The sequence below is a fragment of the Myxocyprinus asiaticus genome, chromosome 6 (genome assembly GCF_019703515.2).
Source record: "Myxocyprinus asiaticus isolate MX2 ecotype Aquarium Trade chromosome 6, UBuf_Myxa_2, whole genome shotgun sequence".
In the NCBI taxonomy this organism is placed as follows: Eukaryota; Metazoa; Chordata; class Actinopteri; order Cypriniformes; family Catostomidae; genus Myxocyprinus; species Myxocyprinus asiaticus.
Genome location: NC_059349.1, coordinates 38,289,012 through 38,309,061, shown reverse-complemented (window position 1 = coordinate 38,309,061; position 20,050 = coordinate 38,289,012). Strand labels below are relative to the sequence as shown.

At 38.6% G+C, this 20,050-nt stretch overlaps 2 protein-coding genes across 2 annotated transcripts in view; one reads left to right on the top strand and one right to left on the bottom strand.

Moving 5' to 3' along the window:
* The window catches only part of LOC127442249 (ski-like protein), a 38,778-nt gene extending 31,866 nt beyond the window's left edge, over positions 1-6,912 (top strand). Inside the window, exons 6-8 of the mRNA XM_051700122.1 lie at positions 1,342-1,601; positions 2,212-2,433; positions 4,137-6,912. Coding sequence (XP_051556082.1) covers positions 1,342-1,601; positions 2,212-2,433; positions 4,137-4,385 — 731 coding nt within the window. The 3' untranslated portion in view covers positions 4,386-6,912. The remainder of the gene's footprint in view (positions 1-1,341; positions 1,602-2,211; positions 2,434-4,136) is intronic.
* Positions 6,913-8,373: 1,461 nt separating this feature from the next.
* On the bottom strand, positions 8,374-10,006 carry LOC127442250 (probable G-protein coupled receptor 160). Its single transcript, XM_051700124.1, has one exon. It carries the CDS (start codon positions 9,934-9,936, stop codon positions 9,040-9,042), a length of 897 nt encoding a protein of 298 aa, XP_051556084.1. The 5' UTR covers positions 9,937-10,006; the 3' UTR covers positions 8,374-9,039.
* Between the last annotated feature and the right edge of the window lie 10,044 nt (positions 10,007-20,050).

Here is a 20,050-nt window from a genome sequence, read left to right as displayed (position 1 = left end):
TCTGTCACTTTACAAGAGCACATGCATGTTAAACAGTCTACGCTGCATGGAGAGAGATGATGATGAGACATATGCACGGAGTGACATGGATTTTCAGTCCTATAGAAAGAAACTGTTGATTTCTTGTGTTCCAATGTGTGGATTACTAATTTTCACCAAAATGTCAAAATGAAAAATGTGGAGATTTCGCACACTGTGAACACGGAATGTGCGGGGATACTTAAAGTGTTGCACAAGATGTTAAATCCCACTACGAAATTCACTAAGTGGGTTTTTTTTTCCTGCTATTTTCTACACATTGGTAATAGTTGCTGCTAATACACTTGGAAAAGAGCGAGGACAGTGCTAGGAGAGTGCGCTCGGTGTCTGCATGATCTTGTGCGTGCACACGACTGTGCCTTGTCGCGTCCAGTTATAAATGCAGCACTGGCCCGATCGGGCAAGTGACAGTTCTAGCAACTGGCCCGAATCTTTCTCACACTGGGCCCGGGCCATCGGGCAGGCCTTATTGTCAAGGCTGCACTGATTTCAGTCTCATGACGAGCCTTGACAAGCACTGTTATCTTTGGTCTGTTGAAGTATTTCCTACTGAAATTGTGGGTGGGACATGTCAAATGGCTCATGCCTTTTTTAAACATAGCCAATAGGTTTTACTTTTGCCTCACACACCCTTTCCACCGTGCAGCTTCTCATGCCATTGCCGGTTTTCATCTAGAAAGTACTGAGGAGCTATCTCAATACTGAATCGGACCTCTTTTCCACTGATTTGAGAACCGAATGATGAACACTGACCACGTTAATAAATAACTAGCCTATCTATCGTATATCATGAATATGTAGGTGTACAGGGGTTCCTGATGAAGTGCTCAGTGAGTGTATATTTATGTATTTGTATGTTACTATGTACTAATTATATTTTGAGTATTTCCTGCCCACATCTGCAATGGAATGCATGCTCGAGAACCACTAATGGAACAGAAAACCATGAAAGTAATTTGGTTCTGTTTTGTTTTTTTTTTTTTTTTTTTTTTTTTTTCCCCCAAGTTAAATTTTTTTTTATGTAACTGTAAGAACCAGTTCTCAGTTCCCAGCCTTACCCTATGTTCCTTAGCGGCATGTTAAAAAATACTGTAGATCGAGGAGAATTTCTACTCTCTCTTTTCTTCACTGGCTGTTTCATGTCTTGCGTTTCTGTGTGATACTTCCAGTGCTTCCCCTCCACACTGACCTTCAAAGAGAGACACCCACAGAGAATTAGTCACACAGACATTCAGCACATGACAGAGATAAGGTGTGTGTGAGAGTGTGGATGCTTTAACTCTTTTCCTCCCTCTCCCTCAGATCTTCCCGCATCTCCTTTCCCCGTCGCGGAGGAGGCCAAATCCCAACAAATGGGCAACGCGCACGAGTGCCGCCAACCTCCTCCACCAGTCACCATGGAGACCAGCCTAGGTGGTAAGCAGCACGCCCCCGCTTCCATGGTGGGTAAAGATGGTACAGAGGATGACAAAGACAGGATCATGCTGGAGATTGTGCAGATGTACCGTCGGCAGCAAGAAAAACTCAACTCCACCCTTCAGAAACAGCTTCAGCTGGAGATGGTGAGACAGCTATATTAGTGGCATCAACCCTTCCTGAGACTCTCTAAAGCTCTGTTCCAAACCCTAATGACCTGCCTCGCTGTCTGCTGTCTTCATAGGCAGCTGATATCTAAGGCAGCATCCTAATTGTAAAAACTAACTGATTTGAAACACTTTATATAAGCAGCAACTAACAGTAAATTAACCGTTACTTACATGCACCAAAGAGCACACCTCACGTGAAGTCTGTGGGAGATTTGACTAACACAGTTGATTCCAATAGAGTTTAATGTTAGCATGTTGCTAAGCTAACAACGTGATAGTCTAATAAGCACAAATATTTGGTGAAATAGTTAATTTTCCTCATTCATTAGATAGAACTAATGAACCAGAAACATACCTATGATGTATAAAAATGCTTGTCTGTGTAGGCAGCTCACTAGGGTTTGGAACAGATCCAGAAAGATGGACTAGTTGTGTATCTGAGAGGCTCTTATAGTCCTGTGGAGAGAGAGAAAGACCTGGTTAGAGTGAGTGTGAAGGTGAAGGCCAGAGTTATCACTCCTGTCTTATCCGCCAACAAACCTGCATCCTTTGCCATACATTGTTTGACACGTGTGTGTGCGTGCAGGAGCTGGAGGCAGTGCGTGGGGGCGAGGCGGCTAGGCTGAGGGAGTTGTCTGCAGAGCAGCTGGAGCTGCAGAATGAGCTGGAGGCAGTGCACACTGAGCATGCTCAGAGACTGGGGGAGGTGCGGCAGGAGCAGAGGCAGCTGGAACACAGACTGGAGCAGCTCAGGCAGCAGAGCTGCGCCTGCCAACCAAAAGAACAGGAGGCGCAATACAACGCACAGGTACATGCATGGACCAGAGCAGGAGAGAATAACTGTGATGCCACTGCACAATAATATGGTCAATTATACCTGTACTCCATGTAACAGAGCTGCATGCATCATCACAGCTCATCTCTTGTGTGGGAGTGATTCAGTAGCTGGAGAGATAAACACACGCACACTGAGATGGAGAGGCAGTCTCTGGCTGATTTGCACACTGTGCCTAATGTCTGAATTTCAACTGCTCACAATCATTTAGTACAGTGGTTCTTAAAATTTTCAGATCATGTACACTGACTGATCAAATCAGACCAGTTAAATACCACCTAACATGCAAGAAGCCTGTGAGGCCCCACGCTGCTGACATGAAAGCACTGGCATTAGTGTTTTGATTACTCACACAAATCTATGTAAAAATTGCAAATGGATCAGAAATTAGACATAGAAAATGAAAAAGACAATTTAAATTTGTAGTATTGTAATATTTTCACTATTCAAAATTTCCAGAGGCGAACCAACTAGTTGGTGTGGTATGCATACTACAGTTTGAGAACTACTGTTTTAGTGTGTGTGTCTATGGTCGGTCCTGTGTAGACCTGGTATTAGGAATGATCCAGGTTCAATACAAGTTAATCACAATCGAAAGCGTTTGTGGCATATGTTGATTACCACAAAAAATTATTTCACATTTTCCCTCGTTTATTTATTTATATATAAAAAATAAAAAAAACCTGTGGTTTCAGTAAGCCATTGCTTACTCACCCCTGTTTTGTTATAACCCCAAATGACTTTCTTTTTCAGTACACAAAGGGAGAAATTTAGAAAACATTTTGTTTTCAGTGATGTCGTACAATGGCATTTTATGGTAACCACCTCTTCAAGCTTTTAGAAAGACACAAAAGTATAATTCAGAAGTCTAATAAATTATTGTATGCGACTCATGTCTTGTTCTGAAGGGGTACGATATGGTTTGGTGAGAAACAAACCGAAATTGAATTGATTTATATGTGAAAATCTTGACAGACCATTGCTCTCCTGTGTGTGTTCATGAGAGTGCATGAGCGCAGCAGTTCACGAAGCTCCCACTCGCTCAAATGCCCGATCATGGAGCACATTTAAAAAAAAATTCTCCCTTTGTGTTAAAAATAAAAATAAAATCATATGGGTTTATAACAATATGGGGGTGAGTAAATAATGACTGAAATTTTACTTTTGTGTGAACTATCACTTTAACTTGTATTGAACCCGGTATATTCTTTTAACATTGCTAAATACAGGTGTAAATGGGGTCCAGTGTGTTTTGCGATTTGCGATTGAATCACTCCCTGTCAGAGGTGGTAAGGGAGTTAGTGCTAATGCATGCTGAGGCGTCTCGGATGACAGGGCCAGAAGGACCGCCAACTCAAGTAATCATTGTGCCAAAACAAAGGTTTTAAACTTTGCCGGCTAGGTGTGAGAAAACAACTGTTCAGTCTTCTCTGACCACTTGTGATTGGATCATCCAAGATAGATGGTAATATCAGGTTTAAACAGGGTCTATACAGTATGTGTGGTGGTATACAGCTGGATTGTTCCCCAGACATTGTCACTGAGACTAGCTCTACAAGTTCAGATTGTCCACCTGTTTTTCGTTCACTTCCTGTCTGCCAGTGAATCTCCCGTATTTGGGGGTTGTGTGTGTTTGTGTGTCGCTATCTCTAACTTCTCGCTTTTTCCGTGTCTAGCTGTGCGAGCTGCGCTGTCGTCTCGAGCGTGCCGAGACGGAACGCCAGGAACTGCAAGAAGAGCTGTGCAGAGAGCGGGAGGCCAGAGAGAAGATGGAGCTCATGATCACGCAGCTTCAACAGCAGATGGCTAAGTCTGGCACCAGGGGGAGCCGCAGCAGTAGCCCTGCCCAGCCCCCAACCCCCTCCGCCAGCCCCCAATCCCAGCATTCCCCCTCTTCACTGGCCCATGAGGTAACCTCCGGCTAAACTGCTCCACCCGCCCCCTCCACTCACTTCAACGCCTGTAGCCCAGGAACAAGCTCACCCACTCCCTGCAGAGTCCCAGACAAACACAAAACAACCCTCTGCAGAAAAGAGCTGCTCCCCATAACTGTTCCCCTTCGTGTCTCACCACCACAAAAAGGCTTAATGTTTGTCTTTAATTTAAAATGACTTTTTCAGTCATCTTGCTCTCAACCAGACATTTAAGCATTTGTTTGGGTGCACTTGTTTGTTTTAATTTATAGTCGTGCTGAGAGGCTAATGGGACACATAGGAGGTGCTTGTTTTCAGGACTCTTTACCTCCTGTGGTGTCAGACAGTATGCTGAGCTCAGAACCACAGTGAAGGGCTTTTCCACTCCCAGCCCTGTGAAAATGGACCAACTCCACAGGAAACTAAGCTGACACTCACTCTGATACCACCTGTCACTCTGAACCGTAAGAGGCCAAATGACAAGAGGCCAATGCCCTGCACTAGCAGCAGCATCAAGCATCCACATGGATGTTTACCTTTATTTTATTTTAATTAACAAATGGGGGAATGTATTTGTAGCTCAATACAAAAAGAATCAGTTAAACAAGTCAGAATACTTTCATGAAAGTGATTCAAAAACATACAGGCTAGAAGACACAGGCACCCCTTACTGAGGCCCCCTGGTTTAAGATCATAGTCCTCCCCTCCTCTTAGTCCTCTTGCTCTTCTTTTCTCTCCATTTTCCCCCTCTCTCCCTGGCTCCCTCTTGAACTACCCGCAGTTTGTCTTTTGCAGTCTGGTGTTGATTATTTGTTTCCTGTCTGTACAGATGACCCTGTGCAGGCTGGTATATAACAAACAGCTCACTTCATTCCTATGTGATGCAGTAAGCAAAGACTCACGTTCGCCCTCTGCTGGAGAACAGAATGGATACTCAGTCCCCATTTAATGATAGGTAACATCTGCAGTTGTGTAAACAAGGTTTCACAGTGCAGTTCACCTCACCCTTATGTTTCTGCTCAAAGGGACCTCCAAACATTGGAAGGGTTCCTGCAGCAGAGTCAAAGAGAACTCATAAGCCATAGTTTCTCAGACATTACAAGACTAAGTAGTTAAAGACCCTGGATTGTGTGAGCCATTTAATTATGACATACACCAATCAGCCACAACATTAAAACCACCTGCCTAATATTGTTTAGGTTCCCCTCGTGCCACCAAAACAGCGCCAACCCACATCTCAGAATAGCATTCTGAGATGCTATACTTCTCACCACAATTGTACAGAGCGGTTATCTGAGTTACCGTAGACTTTGTCAGTTCGAACCAGTCTGGCCACTCTCTGTTGACCTCTCTCATCAACAAGGCATTTCGTCTGCAGAATTGCCCCTCAATGGATGTTTTTTGTTTTTGGCACCATTCGGAGTAAATTCTATAGACTGTTGGTGTATATCTGGCTCTGAATCAATGCCATATGTTTAAACATAGTACACAGCAGACCTTATATATGACATTCACTCACCCTCATATTGTTCCAAACCTGCATGGCTTCAGTCACTATTCACTTTCATTGCTTGGTAAAAAGATGCAATGATAGTGAATGGTGACTGAGACTAACATACTTTGAACATAATCTTTTGTATTCCACAAAATAAAAAAGACATATTTGGAACAACATGAGGGTGAGTAAATGATCACAGAGTTTTCATTTTTGTGTAAACTATCCCTTTAAATTCAAGAACTGCAACTAAAGTACAGTGTTTGATCTTGAATGCTGCATTCCAGGTAAAGAGAACTGCCTTTTGATTTGGGTGTTTTGCCTGACTTTTTTTTACCCCCCTTTTCAGTCCACGGTGTTATTATTCTGGTTGACTGAACAAACAGGTCTGACAGAGAGAAGGAAAACAGAGAGGAAGGCCAAAGGAGGGACATTAAGGGATTGATGCTGTCATGTTAGCTCCTAGTCACTAGGGTAGACAGGCAGGCTTTCTCAGTAGAATGGGGCAGCTGCCTTTGATGCCCAGGGGCCGCTTGCCACCCTGCCCCTCCCTCTGTGTACACCCATACAGAGAGTGCAGATGGATGGGTAGAAAAAGAGACAGAGCGACAGACACAGGAAAGGACGTGCTTTTGGCAGTAGAGCTGTTTTTGTGTGTGTGTGCCTGTGGGCTTATTGTTTAGTTGAGTGGGTGTGTAAAAATAATGGAATGAAATATATGCGTTTATCAAAAACTTTCTTTTATGTTGTACATATAGTTCATATAGAACATTCCACTGTGCACAACTCATAGACTGCAATATCAGCCAAGCCGCAGCTGTTTTGTGCTAACGTGTACAGTGCAAAAACTCTTAAACGTGAAGAGGAAAAAAAACACCCTGACTGATGTGAATACATCCAGCAATGAAGAATTGAAAACGAACTTGTCCGTAATTAAGGACTATACTGTAAATGAGTGCTCTGTTATTGTTAAGATTTTTCTTGGAATTATTCAGAAATTATTTAATGTATTATTAACTAATAAAGATTTATATACACTTTGTACATACAGTAGTCATTAATATATTAACTAAATTCTTATAAATAATCTTCAAAGCTTTCTAATGATCACATTTGCCTGGGCGTAGTAGCTCAAGCTCTATTTGTTTTCTTTTTTGCCTAAAGGACTCAAGAGTGGTTGTTGATATGTTTTAAGGTGAAGTAGGGGGGTGGGATGCATGGTGCTCACAACCCCTACTCCACTCCATTGGGACAGGAGAAGTGAAGCATGCTGTCCAGTGCCTCAGTGTCTCCATACAGTGGGTCTGTTTCTGTGGAGCCCACTGAAATTGATAACCTGTTGATATTTTGGTAGCTTCCAGCTTTTCCTCTTCCCTAGTAAAACTGATGTGCAGCCATTCAATATATTAAAAACAATGTTTTAAAAATACTTCTTACATAGAAGGGAGTGAATAAATGCATGTATTATTAGCTATATTGTTATGATAAAACACAGATTCATTATTGCTAAAATACAGAAGTGCTTTTTTGTATTCTGTCTCTCACACATACATACAAGCTTTTAAACAAATATGTCTCCATATTGTCTGAAAAAAGTTGTCTATGTAAATGGACACAAAGTGTGCTCGAGAGCCTAATACAGATGCTAGAGACTTTTGATATGCGAGACTGTGTGTCAGTGGCCAATGAGGTGATGTTTTTTTATTTTTTATATATACATATATCTATAACTTCATGTGCAGTTCTTTCTTTTCTCTTCAAACATCAAGAGAGATTGTAGCATTTGTTTTGGCACTGTAATGAAATGCATTACTACAGTGTGTCAGCTACAATTTCTGTACAATCAGTATTAGGTTTCTTTTTTTTTCTCCACCACAGTTACCTCTGTAACAGCCAGTTTCAATGCTGTTTTTGATAGTTTTTGGGTATTAAAATGTATATCTGAAGCTTTCTAGTATACCTCTTCATTTTTAACAATTCTATAAAACATGTAAATTGCATTTTATACACATGAGGGCGCTGTATATCTTCTATGTAGAATGCCGTGTTAAATTTGAAAAATAGGCATAGGACTACAGTACTTTTCAGACTCTTAAAATGAAAAACCTGTTTTGGCTTTTGCAGTGTTCAGCAAATTAATACAGATACCATTGTATATATTTGAAAGGCGTGAAATATGTTGAACATCTGAGGTGTGTAGTCCTGGTATAATATAACTAGCAAAATTGTACCGTAACAGATGGAATCTAATAAGAGTTTTCCAGCAAGGCCACCATGTATTTTGCATTATAGAGAAGATTATCCCAAATTTACAGGGGATAACACATACCATGGCTTACTTTAATGGTGAAAAGAAAACAAAAATAGAGCATTTTTTATAATGGTTGAATAGTACATGAATGACTACCTGCCAGCACAGCATGTGTCCCTATGATCTCGCATCATTATCTTCGATAACAAAATGTTTGATCACGCCTTTTCTAATGTATAACTGGGATGTGATGCTCTTTTCTTTTTTGACAGCACACTTAACACTGTAATAAAGATGTAATTGTTTACAACTTTTGTAAACAGCAAATATATTTTAAGTTGCAATTCTGAAATATGAAATGCAGTGTTTGTGTGTATCATTGCATAATATGTTGCCAGTCCTTCAGTGTGATGAAAGATTTTTGCTCTTGCATGAAAGACATTGCTCTCCTACCTCATGTTGTGAAATAAGATGTTTTTTTTTAAAGCAGATGACACATCTCAAACTGTTTATCATGATTGATAATTACTAGTTAAATACAAGTTCATGCTTTTAGCTAATACCTCAGTTGTATCAATTGAACACAACCCCCCCCCCAGCAATTTCAGACATTGTAAATATACCTTGTATTGACAATAAACTTGGATTCAATTCAAGTTAAGTTCTGTAATGTCAAACTTGCCATGTCTTTGTGCATCTTGAGAGTCATCATACACGGATCATCATACATGTCACAAAATTTGAAAACCATTGGTCTAAAAAATATTGAATAATATCCAAACTGGACCAGCATATTAAAGAAATGAAGCAGAGGTGGTTCACAAATACCATAAGGGCTTGTAAGTAAATGTATATATGTTAATCAATGTAATAAAAACCATTGTGATTTTCTTCCTTCAAAAGATCCAAGTTTATTCTGGTCAAACATTTAGTGTTTTAACTAAAATGTGGTCTTTGGTTTTGTCTTTTTGTTGTCCATAATTCCGCCCGTCATCCCCATATGTAAAAAAATCAAAAGACCAGGAACAAAAACCATCTGTTATGGAATCGCTGTTCTTGGCATTCCATGCAAAAGAGTGGCCGCAAAGAGCCATAGCTACAGAGAAGCTGTTGAGGAAACACAACCAAAGGACATTCATTTGCAGATGTGCATGCATCTCTGTTGGCAGCAACGGAAGGATTATCATCAGAATCAGAAATGATGCCCACGTGCTGAGGAAGGTATACACTATGTACCTTAAATACACTGAACAGGTCTGTTGGGTACTCCATTTCTCACATGGAGAGTATGAATAAAGAAGCACGCAGGTAACTGTCAAAACTAATGCGTTGAATACCTGAGGACTCTGAGGGCTACTGTACAGGTGGCACTGGTTTTTATCATCTCCAAGTAAAGAAACATCAAAGATCCAGAAAACATAAAAAGCTGCAAGAATCCAAAGGAGAGACACTCCCGCAGTGTAAATCAGATTTCGAGCCCAGGGCTTATGTGCTGAGCTTGGTGACAGTGTCCAAAATTTATCCAGACCTACAAAGAAAAACACTGGCCAGTGGAGAACGGCGTACATAAAACAAGTGATTTGAGCCAGCAGGCATCCGTGGTACCTGGTGAGACGCCAGCCAGCGATGTTGACATCCTCCAAATGGAATATTGCTGTGTGAACACAACTCAGGAATGTATCAATCAGTGCCAAGGAAATGCAGAAGAATCCTGAGAAGGACTGGATCATGTAGTGCCGCTGTATCACAACTACCATCCAATTTAGAAAACTTTTCAGCCACAGTACAAGCAGAAGTGTCGGGATTAAGGTGTCCATGGTAAAGCATAATCCTAGGCTAAAATCACAATACCCACAAAACGGGTCTTTCTTGAAAATGGCCAACAGTTCCTCATTGCATAGCCTTAATTCATACCGGCTGTCAGTAGACACACCCCGCTGAGAGGACAGCCCTACAAATGAATAGTCTAGTACAGTTTCATTGTAAGTTAAGCATGTACATTGTTGGTTTCCAGAACTGTAACCAAGCTAAATTTAAAGTAAACTTAATTTCCTTCAAATGTTTATCTGTCAGATAAATTAATGGATATTATTCCCTTAAAGGGGTCAACATTTAAGAACCAGCTGAAAACACATCTATTCAGTGAGCACTAAACCAATCCACACTAACTGCACTTACTATTTAATAATAATAATCATTTCATATAAGTCAAATCATTTTTTTATAATTTTTTTTCCCCTCAACATTCAAGAATAAGCTGGAACACATCTATTCAGTGAGCACTTAACCAATCCACACTAATTGCACTTACTATGTAATAATTATAACAATAAAATAATATGATTTCAAATTAGTCAAGTAATTCAGTCATATCATTTTTTTATTATTTTGTTTTTCCCTCAAAATTAAAACAAGCTGAAAACACATCTATTCCGTGAGCAGTTAAACAATCCACACTAACTGCACTTACTATTTAACAACAACAATAATAATAATAATAAAATATTAATGTCAGATAAGTCAAATAATTTAAATAATCCAGTAAAAATGTTTTATTATTTTAGTTTTCCCTCAACATTGAAAAACTAGCTGAAAACACATCACCACACTAATCCATACTAATTGCACTTACTATTTAATAATAATAATAATTTAACATAAATTAAATAATTCAAATAAATCAGTAAAATGTTGTGATAATCACACTGGGCACCAATTAAAATAAACTGGACCTCACAAAAGACAGCAAAATATGTGGTGATTTTTGGTCACAGTCTTTTAACCTTAAACTCATGAAAAAAGTTTAAACTAAAAACTTTAAAGTCCCGGTATACATAAGTCAGGCATTTGTGGTATCATTTGAAAGCTTAGAATCTGTACTTTTAAGAGCATAATATAACTTTTGCATTTATGTTACATAAAAACAAAATAAGGCCTGAAAACATTTGTGCCTCCTAAAGGTAATGGGGATGAAATAATATGAATATAAAAGTCTTTCACATAGCTGTATAGTTTATTTTGTTGCCCTAATAACACAGTTAAAAAGATTTTCAAAAGAATCACAAAGTGAAATATGATTTATGTAAGTCATCAAATACAAACATCTCTTTTATGTGGCGATCATTGCTGCTGGTAGCCAAAAACGTTACATCTTACCTTAGGGAGTTTCCTTATAAATTAGCCATTTTTTACTTGTCTATAAGCTTGCTTTGCTGAATAATTCAATGTTATATTTTAGATGTCCAGAAAAAAATATGCCATCCAGCAGGAAATGCATGCTAAACAAATCATCAGAAAAATGTTTTCGACTATTGATGATAAAATCAAAAATTGATGTTATATATCACCACAAAGGGGAGGATCTCCGATTTCTAATGCCATCTAGATTGATCTTATAGTCCACTCAGATGCAGAGATATTCAATGAAACAATGAGGGTGGTGCATGAACTGAAAATTAGACTGAATGTCTATGGAAGAGCACATCTTTGAAGGCTAAAATGTGTTAGAGCGCCACCAACAATTCAGATCTGTATGTTGTGATGGACTGTGATAGAGAAAAAAAAAAACAATTCTAGTGCTTGCTGCCATCTAGTGGAATGAAAGATGTTTCAAAGTGAGACAGAGTGAACAGAACCAGAATTACATGCTTACAAAGTTAAGACAACAACAAAACAGATTCAAAAACTTTGTTTAGCATAAGATTATAAACACATAAAATATTATTTATTAATAATTTGAGTCTTCTTTTTTTTAATTTGGGGGTGTTTTCTGATAAATTAGACCAATATTTTGCAATTAGTCCACAGTATGTGTGAACGGTGAGCTTTTAAATTTGAGTGTGAAAAATTGCAGACGGCAGCCCAAAAATGCACCAGGGGTTAATGTGTGATTGTGCATGTGAGAGTAACGTCAAATGGCCCCTCCCTCCATCCTCTATCCTTAACAGTATAAGAATGATCCAAATGGACCATTCAATAAATAAAGAATATGTAAATTAGAGGGAGTTGGTCATCTGATTAATCTGAAGGACTGCCTAATCTTCAGAGCCCTCAATGTATTATCAACACAAGGAAGACGAATAAATAAAATGAATTTTATTTACAAGATACACAAGAAAAATTAACAACTACTAAATGATACTATTATGCTAAAATATACTATAAATGATTAGGTAAGTAAAGTACATAAGAAGATGCTGAAAGTGGTTGAATTGGATGTGGCAATGGCAGAGTATTACTATTATTATCTTATAGAAAGATAAATTGCTGTCTCTCTGTTAATTAATAAGGTGAAGACCTTATTTCTAATCAAACAAATAACTCAAAGATTATTTGCTAGGCATTTGATACACAGGTTACGCAATCTAAAGAACATTAGAAAATCATAAACTGAGAGCATGCCAAGGTCTCTGGAGAGAGGTTAGATAGTGATATTTACATTCTGCTTTATTGAGCAATGATGATATGATGATGGTGATGGCGACATCTTTTACTGGTGGTTCAGGGTTATGTTACAGTGGGGAAAGAGCTGAATTCTGTTTCCACAGGCTTGAAGATGAAGCTAAGAACAAGCTGAAAACACATCTATTTCGTGAGCACTTAACCAATCCACACTAATTTCACTTACTATTTAATAATAATAATAATCTTTCCTTGTCTGTCTCTTTCTTCTACACTAGCTTCTTTACTACTCCAGCTACTCTGACCTTGGCATCATGATACTGCATATATTGTCGACTCTTGTATGACATATTGCTTGCTATGTCCCTCATTGTAAGTCTCTTGAGAAAAAAGCGTCTGCTTAATAACTAAATGCAAATGTATTGAGTTCCACTTACAATGTTAGTCAAGGTTTCTTTAACCAAAAACATAATTTATTTGACCATTTTACACCCTCTCCCTGATCCATAAAGTGGTGATGTCAAGAGTTATCAATTTGTCCTTTATCATTTGAGAAAGAGAAAAACATAGGATAACTTTCAGAACTCAAAAACTTGTCTCTGGTCAAAAAAGACCATTTATCGAAACTGAGCTGCAAAAACTTTCTCTCGTCAGACAGAAGAATACATTGCCATTAGACTAGACACATTTACATCTCAGTGACGCTTATTGGATGTTTAGCAACTTGACCTGCCCAGTCTTGGTGAGCTTACAGAAGTAGGATAACGACTATTACTCCAAAACAGCCAAAAAGATAATTTTTTCAAAACACCAGAAGAAATAATGTTAAGAGTAAAATGTATGAAAGTCTGCCAAATCTTGTGGAGCGCCAAGGGTTTTCAACCGTGTTTATTTAAAACATTATGTCTAAGTGTGGTTCATTTATTTGATATTTTGGTCAAAATAAAATAGCCTCAAGGGCCTCTGTCTTGGTGATTCTAAATGCATATAAGAAGGGCCGTAGCAAGGAATTCTGGACCCCCTGACTGTGTGCAGATCTGGGCCAATTTAATATAAAAAATACAGTTTAAAATTTGTTGCGGGCCCCCCAGGACCTGTGGGCCCCTAGAATCGTTACAACCTTTCACCCAATTAGCTACGGCCCTCCATATAGACTACAACAATACAATATGCAATTGATTCTAACAATATGCAACAATAGGGGCCTGGGTAGCTCAGAGAGTAAAGATGCTGACTACCACCCCTGGAGTCACAAGTTCAAATCCAGGGCATGCTGAGTGACTCCAGCCAGGTCTCCTAAGCAACCAAATTGGCCCAGTTGCTGGGGGGGGGGTAAAGTCACATGGGTTAACCTCCTTGTGGTCGCTATAATGTGGTTCTCACTCTCAGTGGGGTGTGTGGTGAGCGTGGATGCCGTGGAGAATAGCGTGAAGCCTCCACACATGCTATGTCTCCGTGGTAACGCGCTCAACAATCCACGTGATAAGATGCGCAAACTGATGGTCTCAGACACGGAGGCAACTGATTGAGTCACTACGCCACCGCAAGGACCTAGAGCACATGGGGAAGTGGGCATTCCAAACTGGGGAGAAAAAAATAAATAAATTAACCACAACTCAAAATTGTAAGTTCTGCAAAATTAACATATTTATACAACTTAAATATGTTTTTGAAATCATAAATATGCTTTGTATCAACTTATTTTAAGCTATGTTAACTTAATAACTATATCATTTTAGGTGACTTGAAAAAAAAGTTTCCTTAAATGTGAACATTTTGCAAATTAAACAGCAAATTGCATGTAGTAAACATATTTAATATAAAAAGACAAGGTACAATTGTTGACAAAACATGAGGCACAACACTGGAAAAAAACAAACACATTTGACAGCGACGGGCTAAACTGTCTACAGCTGCATTAGTGTTGCACATCCTTCAGCGTTAAAACCTTATAAAGCCACCGGTCTTTAAAACTCTTGAGTTACTCAAATCCAATGCATAAATCAGTCCAAATGTAAAAAGAAATCTGAAAAGCCTGGGCAGGTGGGTGATGACTTCACTTTAAAGAAGAATTAAATTTCTGGCCAGATTGTAGTGAATTGCAGCATCTGTGAGTTCTCGGACTGTTGTTAACAGGGAAATTGGTGAATATCCAACATTTGGCTGTTCTGAATCTTCAGCCCTGAAATACAGGAAAAAAATATATATATTTACACACCTACATAAAAGAATAGTTCACACAAAAATGTCGTCATTACTCACTTGTTCCAGACCTGTATGACTTTATTTCTTCCATGGAAGACAAAAGATTTGTTTTTGTTGTTTTTATAAATCATCTTCTTTAAAAGGATAGTTCCCCCAAAAATGAAAATTCTCTCATTTACTCACCCTCATGCCATCCCAGACGTTTATGACTTACTGTCTTCTGCAGAACACAAATGAAGATTTTAGAAAAAGATCTCAGCTCTGTAGGTACAGTGCATCCGGAAAGTATTCACAGCGCTTCACTTTTTCCACATTTTGTTATGTTACAGCCTTATTCCAAAATGGATTAAATTCATTATTTTCCTTGCATTGTATGGCCTTACAGAGCTGAAATATTCTTATAAATATTTGTTTGTGATCTGCAGATGAAAGTTATACACATCTGGGATGGCATGAGGGTAAGTGAATAATGAAATATTTTTTTTGGGTGAGGTATTCCTTTAAGTTTAAAAAAAGGTTAAATGATTTAGAAACATGTGAATAAAGTAATTTACCCCACATGTTTTGAAGAATCTTGAGGCGTCTTCTCTCAGCAGCACAGAAAGTGCACGAAGCACAGTGGTTCGGCTTGTGTGGACACTATGTTGATCCTGAAAGTAAATTTTTAATCTAGTGTTAAGTGTTGAACATGTTATTCAGCCTAAACTTTGTGAATTATCTAAAACCTGTCAGTTCCCAACCCAAATTCATAGCTTTTGTAACATTCACAGTAGTCTGAAAATAGGAAAGCTTGGGCCCAGACGGAATCTTTAGAAACTTTTGGCTGTTTCCAAGCAGATTTTTGTGGATGGGATTTAAACATGGTAAAATGTGTTAAATGAACCTGAGAGTAACTACTGTACACTTAATGGTTGCTAAACGCATCACACAATTAACATGCAAGTGATGGGTAATTTGTAGAAAATGTAAGAAATGAGAAATGTTGCAATTCTGCTAGAGGTCTGGAACCCGACCCGGGCCTGACAGAACCTGAGATTCCAATGGATTTCGGGACGGATTCAGGTCAGTTTTTCAAGTAGGACTTCAGGTTTGGGTCTTAATGAAAAAATAAACAGGCTTACCGAACTTGTTTCGCACATTTTAAACATCATGTCAAGTTAAAAAGAACTTTGGTTAAAATAGTCAATAAACCCCCCCCCCCACAGATATTTAATGTATATTTATACATAATTGTTTTGGTTAAATCACGTGACACATTTCGATAAACAGTTTATTCTTGTAATTTTAATAAAATGTTCTTGTCATTTTGAAATACAGGGAAAAAATGTCAAATTTATTGGAATTTTATTTTTACAGTGTGTGTTCCATGAGACTCTCCCCGCTGCATTCCTCTGAACAAACAGCACTTCAGAGACGCATCAACGGCTTTTCTCAGAATCAGAATCAGCTTTATTGCCAAGTATGCTTACACATACAAGGAATTTGTCCTGGTGACAGGAGCTTCCAGTGTACAACAATACAAAAACAACACAAAAACAGCAGCAAGACAGATAATAATACAAAATAAAAAATAATTATACACATACGTACATACACACACAGGCACACACATACATACATACACACATACACATACGTGAAAGCCGAAATGAAGTCCACAAAAAGGATCCTTGCATATGTCCCTGGTCTGTCCAGATGTTGCAGGATATGATGCAATCCCATGTTGACTACATCATCCACAGCCCTGTTTGCTCGATAAGCAAATTGAAGGGGATCTAGAAAGGGTGTTCCAGTGATGTTCTTCAGGTGGGCCAACACCAGTCTCTCAAATGATTTCATGACCACAGACGTAAGGGCGACAGGTCTGTAGTCGTTAAGTCCTGTGATTTTTGGTTTCTTTGGGACAGGAATAATGATTGAGCGTTTGAAGCAGCATGGGACTTCACACTGCTCCAGTGATCTATTGAAGATCTGTGTGAAGATGGGGGCCAGCTGGTTAGCACAGGATCGAAGACACGCTGGTGAGACACCATCTGGGCCTGAAGCTTTCCTCGTCTTTTGTTTCCGAAAGGTTGAGTAGCAGAAGGGGGGAGGGTGGGTGTGGGGTGTGAGATTGGGCCTTTCAAATCTGCAGTAGAACACATTCAGGTCGTCAGCCAGTTGTTGGTCCACCACAGGGTTGGGGGTAGGAGTCCTGTAATTTGTGAGTTGTTTCATGCCACTCCACACTGATGCAGGAGTCCTTTCTGTCGTCTGTTCTTCAAAATATAATAAAGTGTGTTTCTTCAAGTGCGTGTCTTTACGTCTATAGTTCAGCCCACTGATGTCCGTAATTTTAATCATGTTCTTTGTCCATTTGTTCAGGTCCCAGCCAAAGAAACAAAACTTTAGGCTACGTGAGATGCACATCGCTTAGGCTACATTCACGTTACATGCATTTTTTGCGTCACTTTCATTAATCTCTATGAAGTTGAGAATTAATACATTTGAAACCCCTTCTTATAAAGCCATCATTAGGGCCCGAGCACCGATGGTGTGAGGACCCTATTGTTCTTCTAGGCATTTATTATTAGGGCCCGAGCACCGATGGTGCGAGGACCCTATTGTTCTTCTAGGCATTTATTATTAGGGCCTGAGCACCGATGGTGCGAGGACCCTATTGTTCTTCTTGGCATTTATTATTATTATTGTAATTTTTGTTCCCAAATGAATCGCATTTTTGAGGGCCTAAACATACTCGAAAACTCATGAAACTTTGCACATGCACCAGAAGTGGCGTAAATTTACATCTGATATGGGTTTCAGAATTAGATGTGGCAAAATGGCTCGATAGCGCCACCTACAAACTTTCAATGAAGCAGCCCTCACGCCACGTTTCACCTACATGTAAGAAAATCGGTAGGCATATGTAACATGTCAACGTGTACAAAAAAGTCTCCTAGAACCATATCCTAAACCCAACAGGAAGTCAGTTGTGATTTTTCTCTTCAATTTTTGCTCAGTTTTTGCCATTTCCAGGCCTCGTACTTTACCGAACTCCTCCTAGAGATTAAATCAGATCTGTTGTGAAATAAAAAGCCTTTACCTCCTTAACTCTCCTGTCCTCACAGAATTACATACTGATTGTAATTCAGTATGTAATTACAATAATTAATTAACTTAAAGATGCACTTTGCACATTGCACTTTGCCTAGTAGGAAGTTGTAAAATCGGACTTTCCGAGTTCAATGAAACACAGCACTATTTTTCAAAACTTGATCCGACACTGAATGCTCAAGCAGTCTAATTTACACTTAGAAAACTCCTGATGTTGCTGTAACAATGCAAAAAGCGCTTACCAATTTACTTGAAGTGAAAATCAGTCCTCCTTTCCTGTTTAATAAATGAAGCAATCACACGGTCATGCAGAACATCTCGTGTTTTTAAATCCATAAGGATCTCTTTCTCAGTGGTGATGTGGCAGTGACAGCCGACTCATCGGCAAGATCTCACGCTCTTCGCTTTCGAATTACGTACATCACTTAAAGCGTGATTGTGTCACTCAAGGCCAGCTAGAAGGCCTCGACCGGGACATATCCTTGGTGGCATAAATTTCTTCCTTGTTTGCAATCTTGATATTAACAAAATACCTGTGAAACTTTCTGCATTTCATCGTCAAGCCTTTCTAGCATGGAGTTTAATTTACAAACACAACTTTTCACCTCACCAATACTTTATCTGGAATAATAAGGACATTCTATTTAAACAAAAGACTATTTTCTTTGAAAATTGGTTTAGAAATAATATTGTTTTGGTGGACCAACTATTTAATTCAGATGGCCTTCTTTTTACTTATAAGGAATTCATGGCAAAATATAATATTCCCATACCACCAAGGGAATTCGCAACTGTCTTTGGCGCAATTTCTTCTAAAATATGTATGTTGTTTAAACAGCAAAAAAGATTAGATTACCAGCAACTCCCACCCCTGTCACCAAATCACTCCCTTGTAGGTAAAATATGTTTCTCCTGTCATTGTAATAATTATAATAGATCAATAAGAGCCCTTTTCCAGAAGGATGTTGTTTCGAGGCCAAATGTAATTGCATATTGGAGTCAGTTTGTGAGTGATGTTGACTGGAAAAAAGTCTGGCTTCTGCCCAATCGCTATCTCTTAACAAACAAGGTTAAAGAAGTATCTTTTAAACTCTTTCACAGAATATACCCTGCTAAACATTATTTAACCAAGTTTAAAAAAGATATAGATGAAAGTTGTAGCTTTTGCAAGCAGAAGCCAAAGACAGCTGTTCATTTATTTTGGCACTGCCCTTATGTGTCTTTTTTTTTTTTGGCAAAATGTACTTGATTTTATTGTTGGAAATGTTGATGAAAATTTTACATTACAGTGGAAAGATGTTCTTTTAGGTATTATTGTAAACTCCAAAGATAAACAAACCTGCACTTATTTTATTAATGTATTTATTTTAATGGCTAAATTTCACATTCATAAATGTACATTTTCAGGGGAAAAAACACGTTTTATAGTATTTAAAAATGAAGTGAAGCATTATATTGAGTCAATATTGCCCTCGAAGAAACAAACAGCTATTCGAATTTTACAAGCATGTACACTCTTTAAAGTATTCTTATAATATTGTTTATACCTCCCCCTAGCATTTGAAATGTTATATTGTATTTGTATTGTTTGTTTTGATATTTTCTTCAATAATAATAATAAAAATACAAATAAAAGACCGGGACATATCCTAAAGATCACACCCACCAAGAACAAATAAATCAATCTGATTGGCTGATGAATCTGGCAGTCTGACTTTAGTTGCTCATTCATTTGCACTGTTGAGGGATTCTGAAGAAATTCTGAAGGCCTGATGGGGTGGAGCTCAAACTCGGGCATGTGATTTGTGAAACAGCTGTCACATATTGCTTGTAAGCATCAAGGAATAAATTCTGACTGGATACATTTTCCTCTATTTGTTTGTAGATTAATTAAGAGTGGAAAGCGGTTAAAAATACATAGGCAAAAAGGTGATTTGAGAATGAAAGGATGAAAATATTTATTTATTTGGCATGTTAGGCCAGCAGAGAAGGCTTTGCTGGCCCTGAGAATTCACCACTGCTTTTGACATTTAAATAGCCCTTGGGCTTATACAGTTTATTTTTTTATTTTTACCTGTTTTCAACATAAAATGATAGAAGAGACCTGCATTATAAAACAAAGGGCAGTCTGGAAATGTGCTTTGACATTTTAATGCTATTCTAGGTGATTTACCAAAAATTGACCCACTTTAGCTCTCATCACCCGCTATACATTTGTTCGTGTGCACA

Excerpts from the sequence above, each read along its gene's own strand:
- LOC127442250 (XM_051700124.1), bottom strand. The coding sequence starts at position 9,936 with ATGGACACCTTAATCCCGACACTTCTGCTTGTACTGTGGCTGAAAAGT.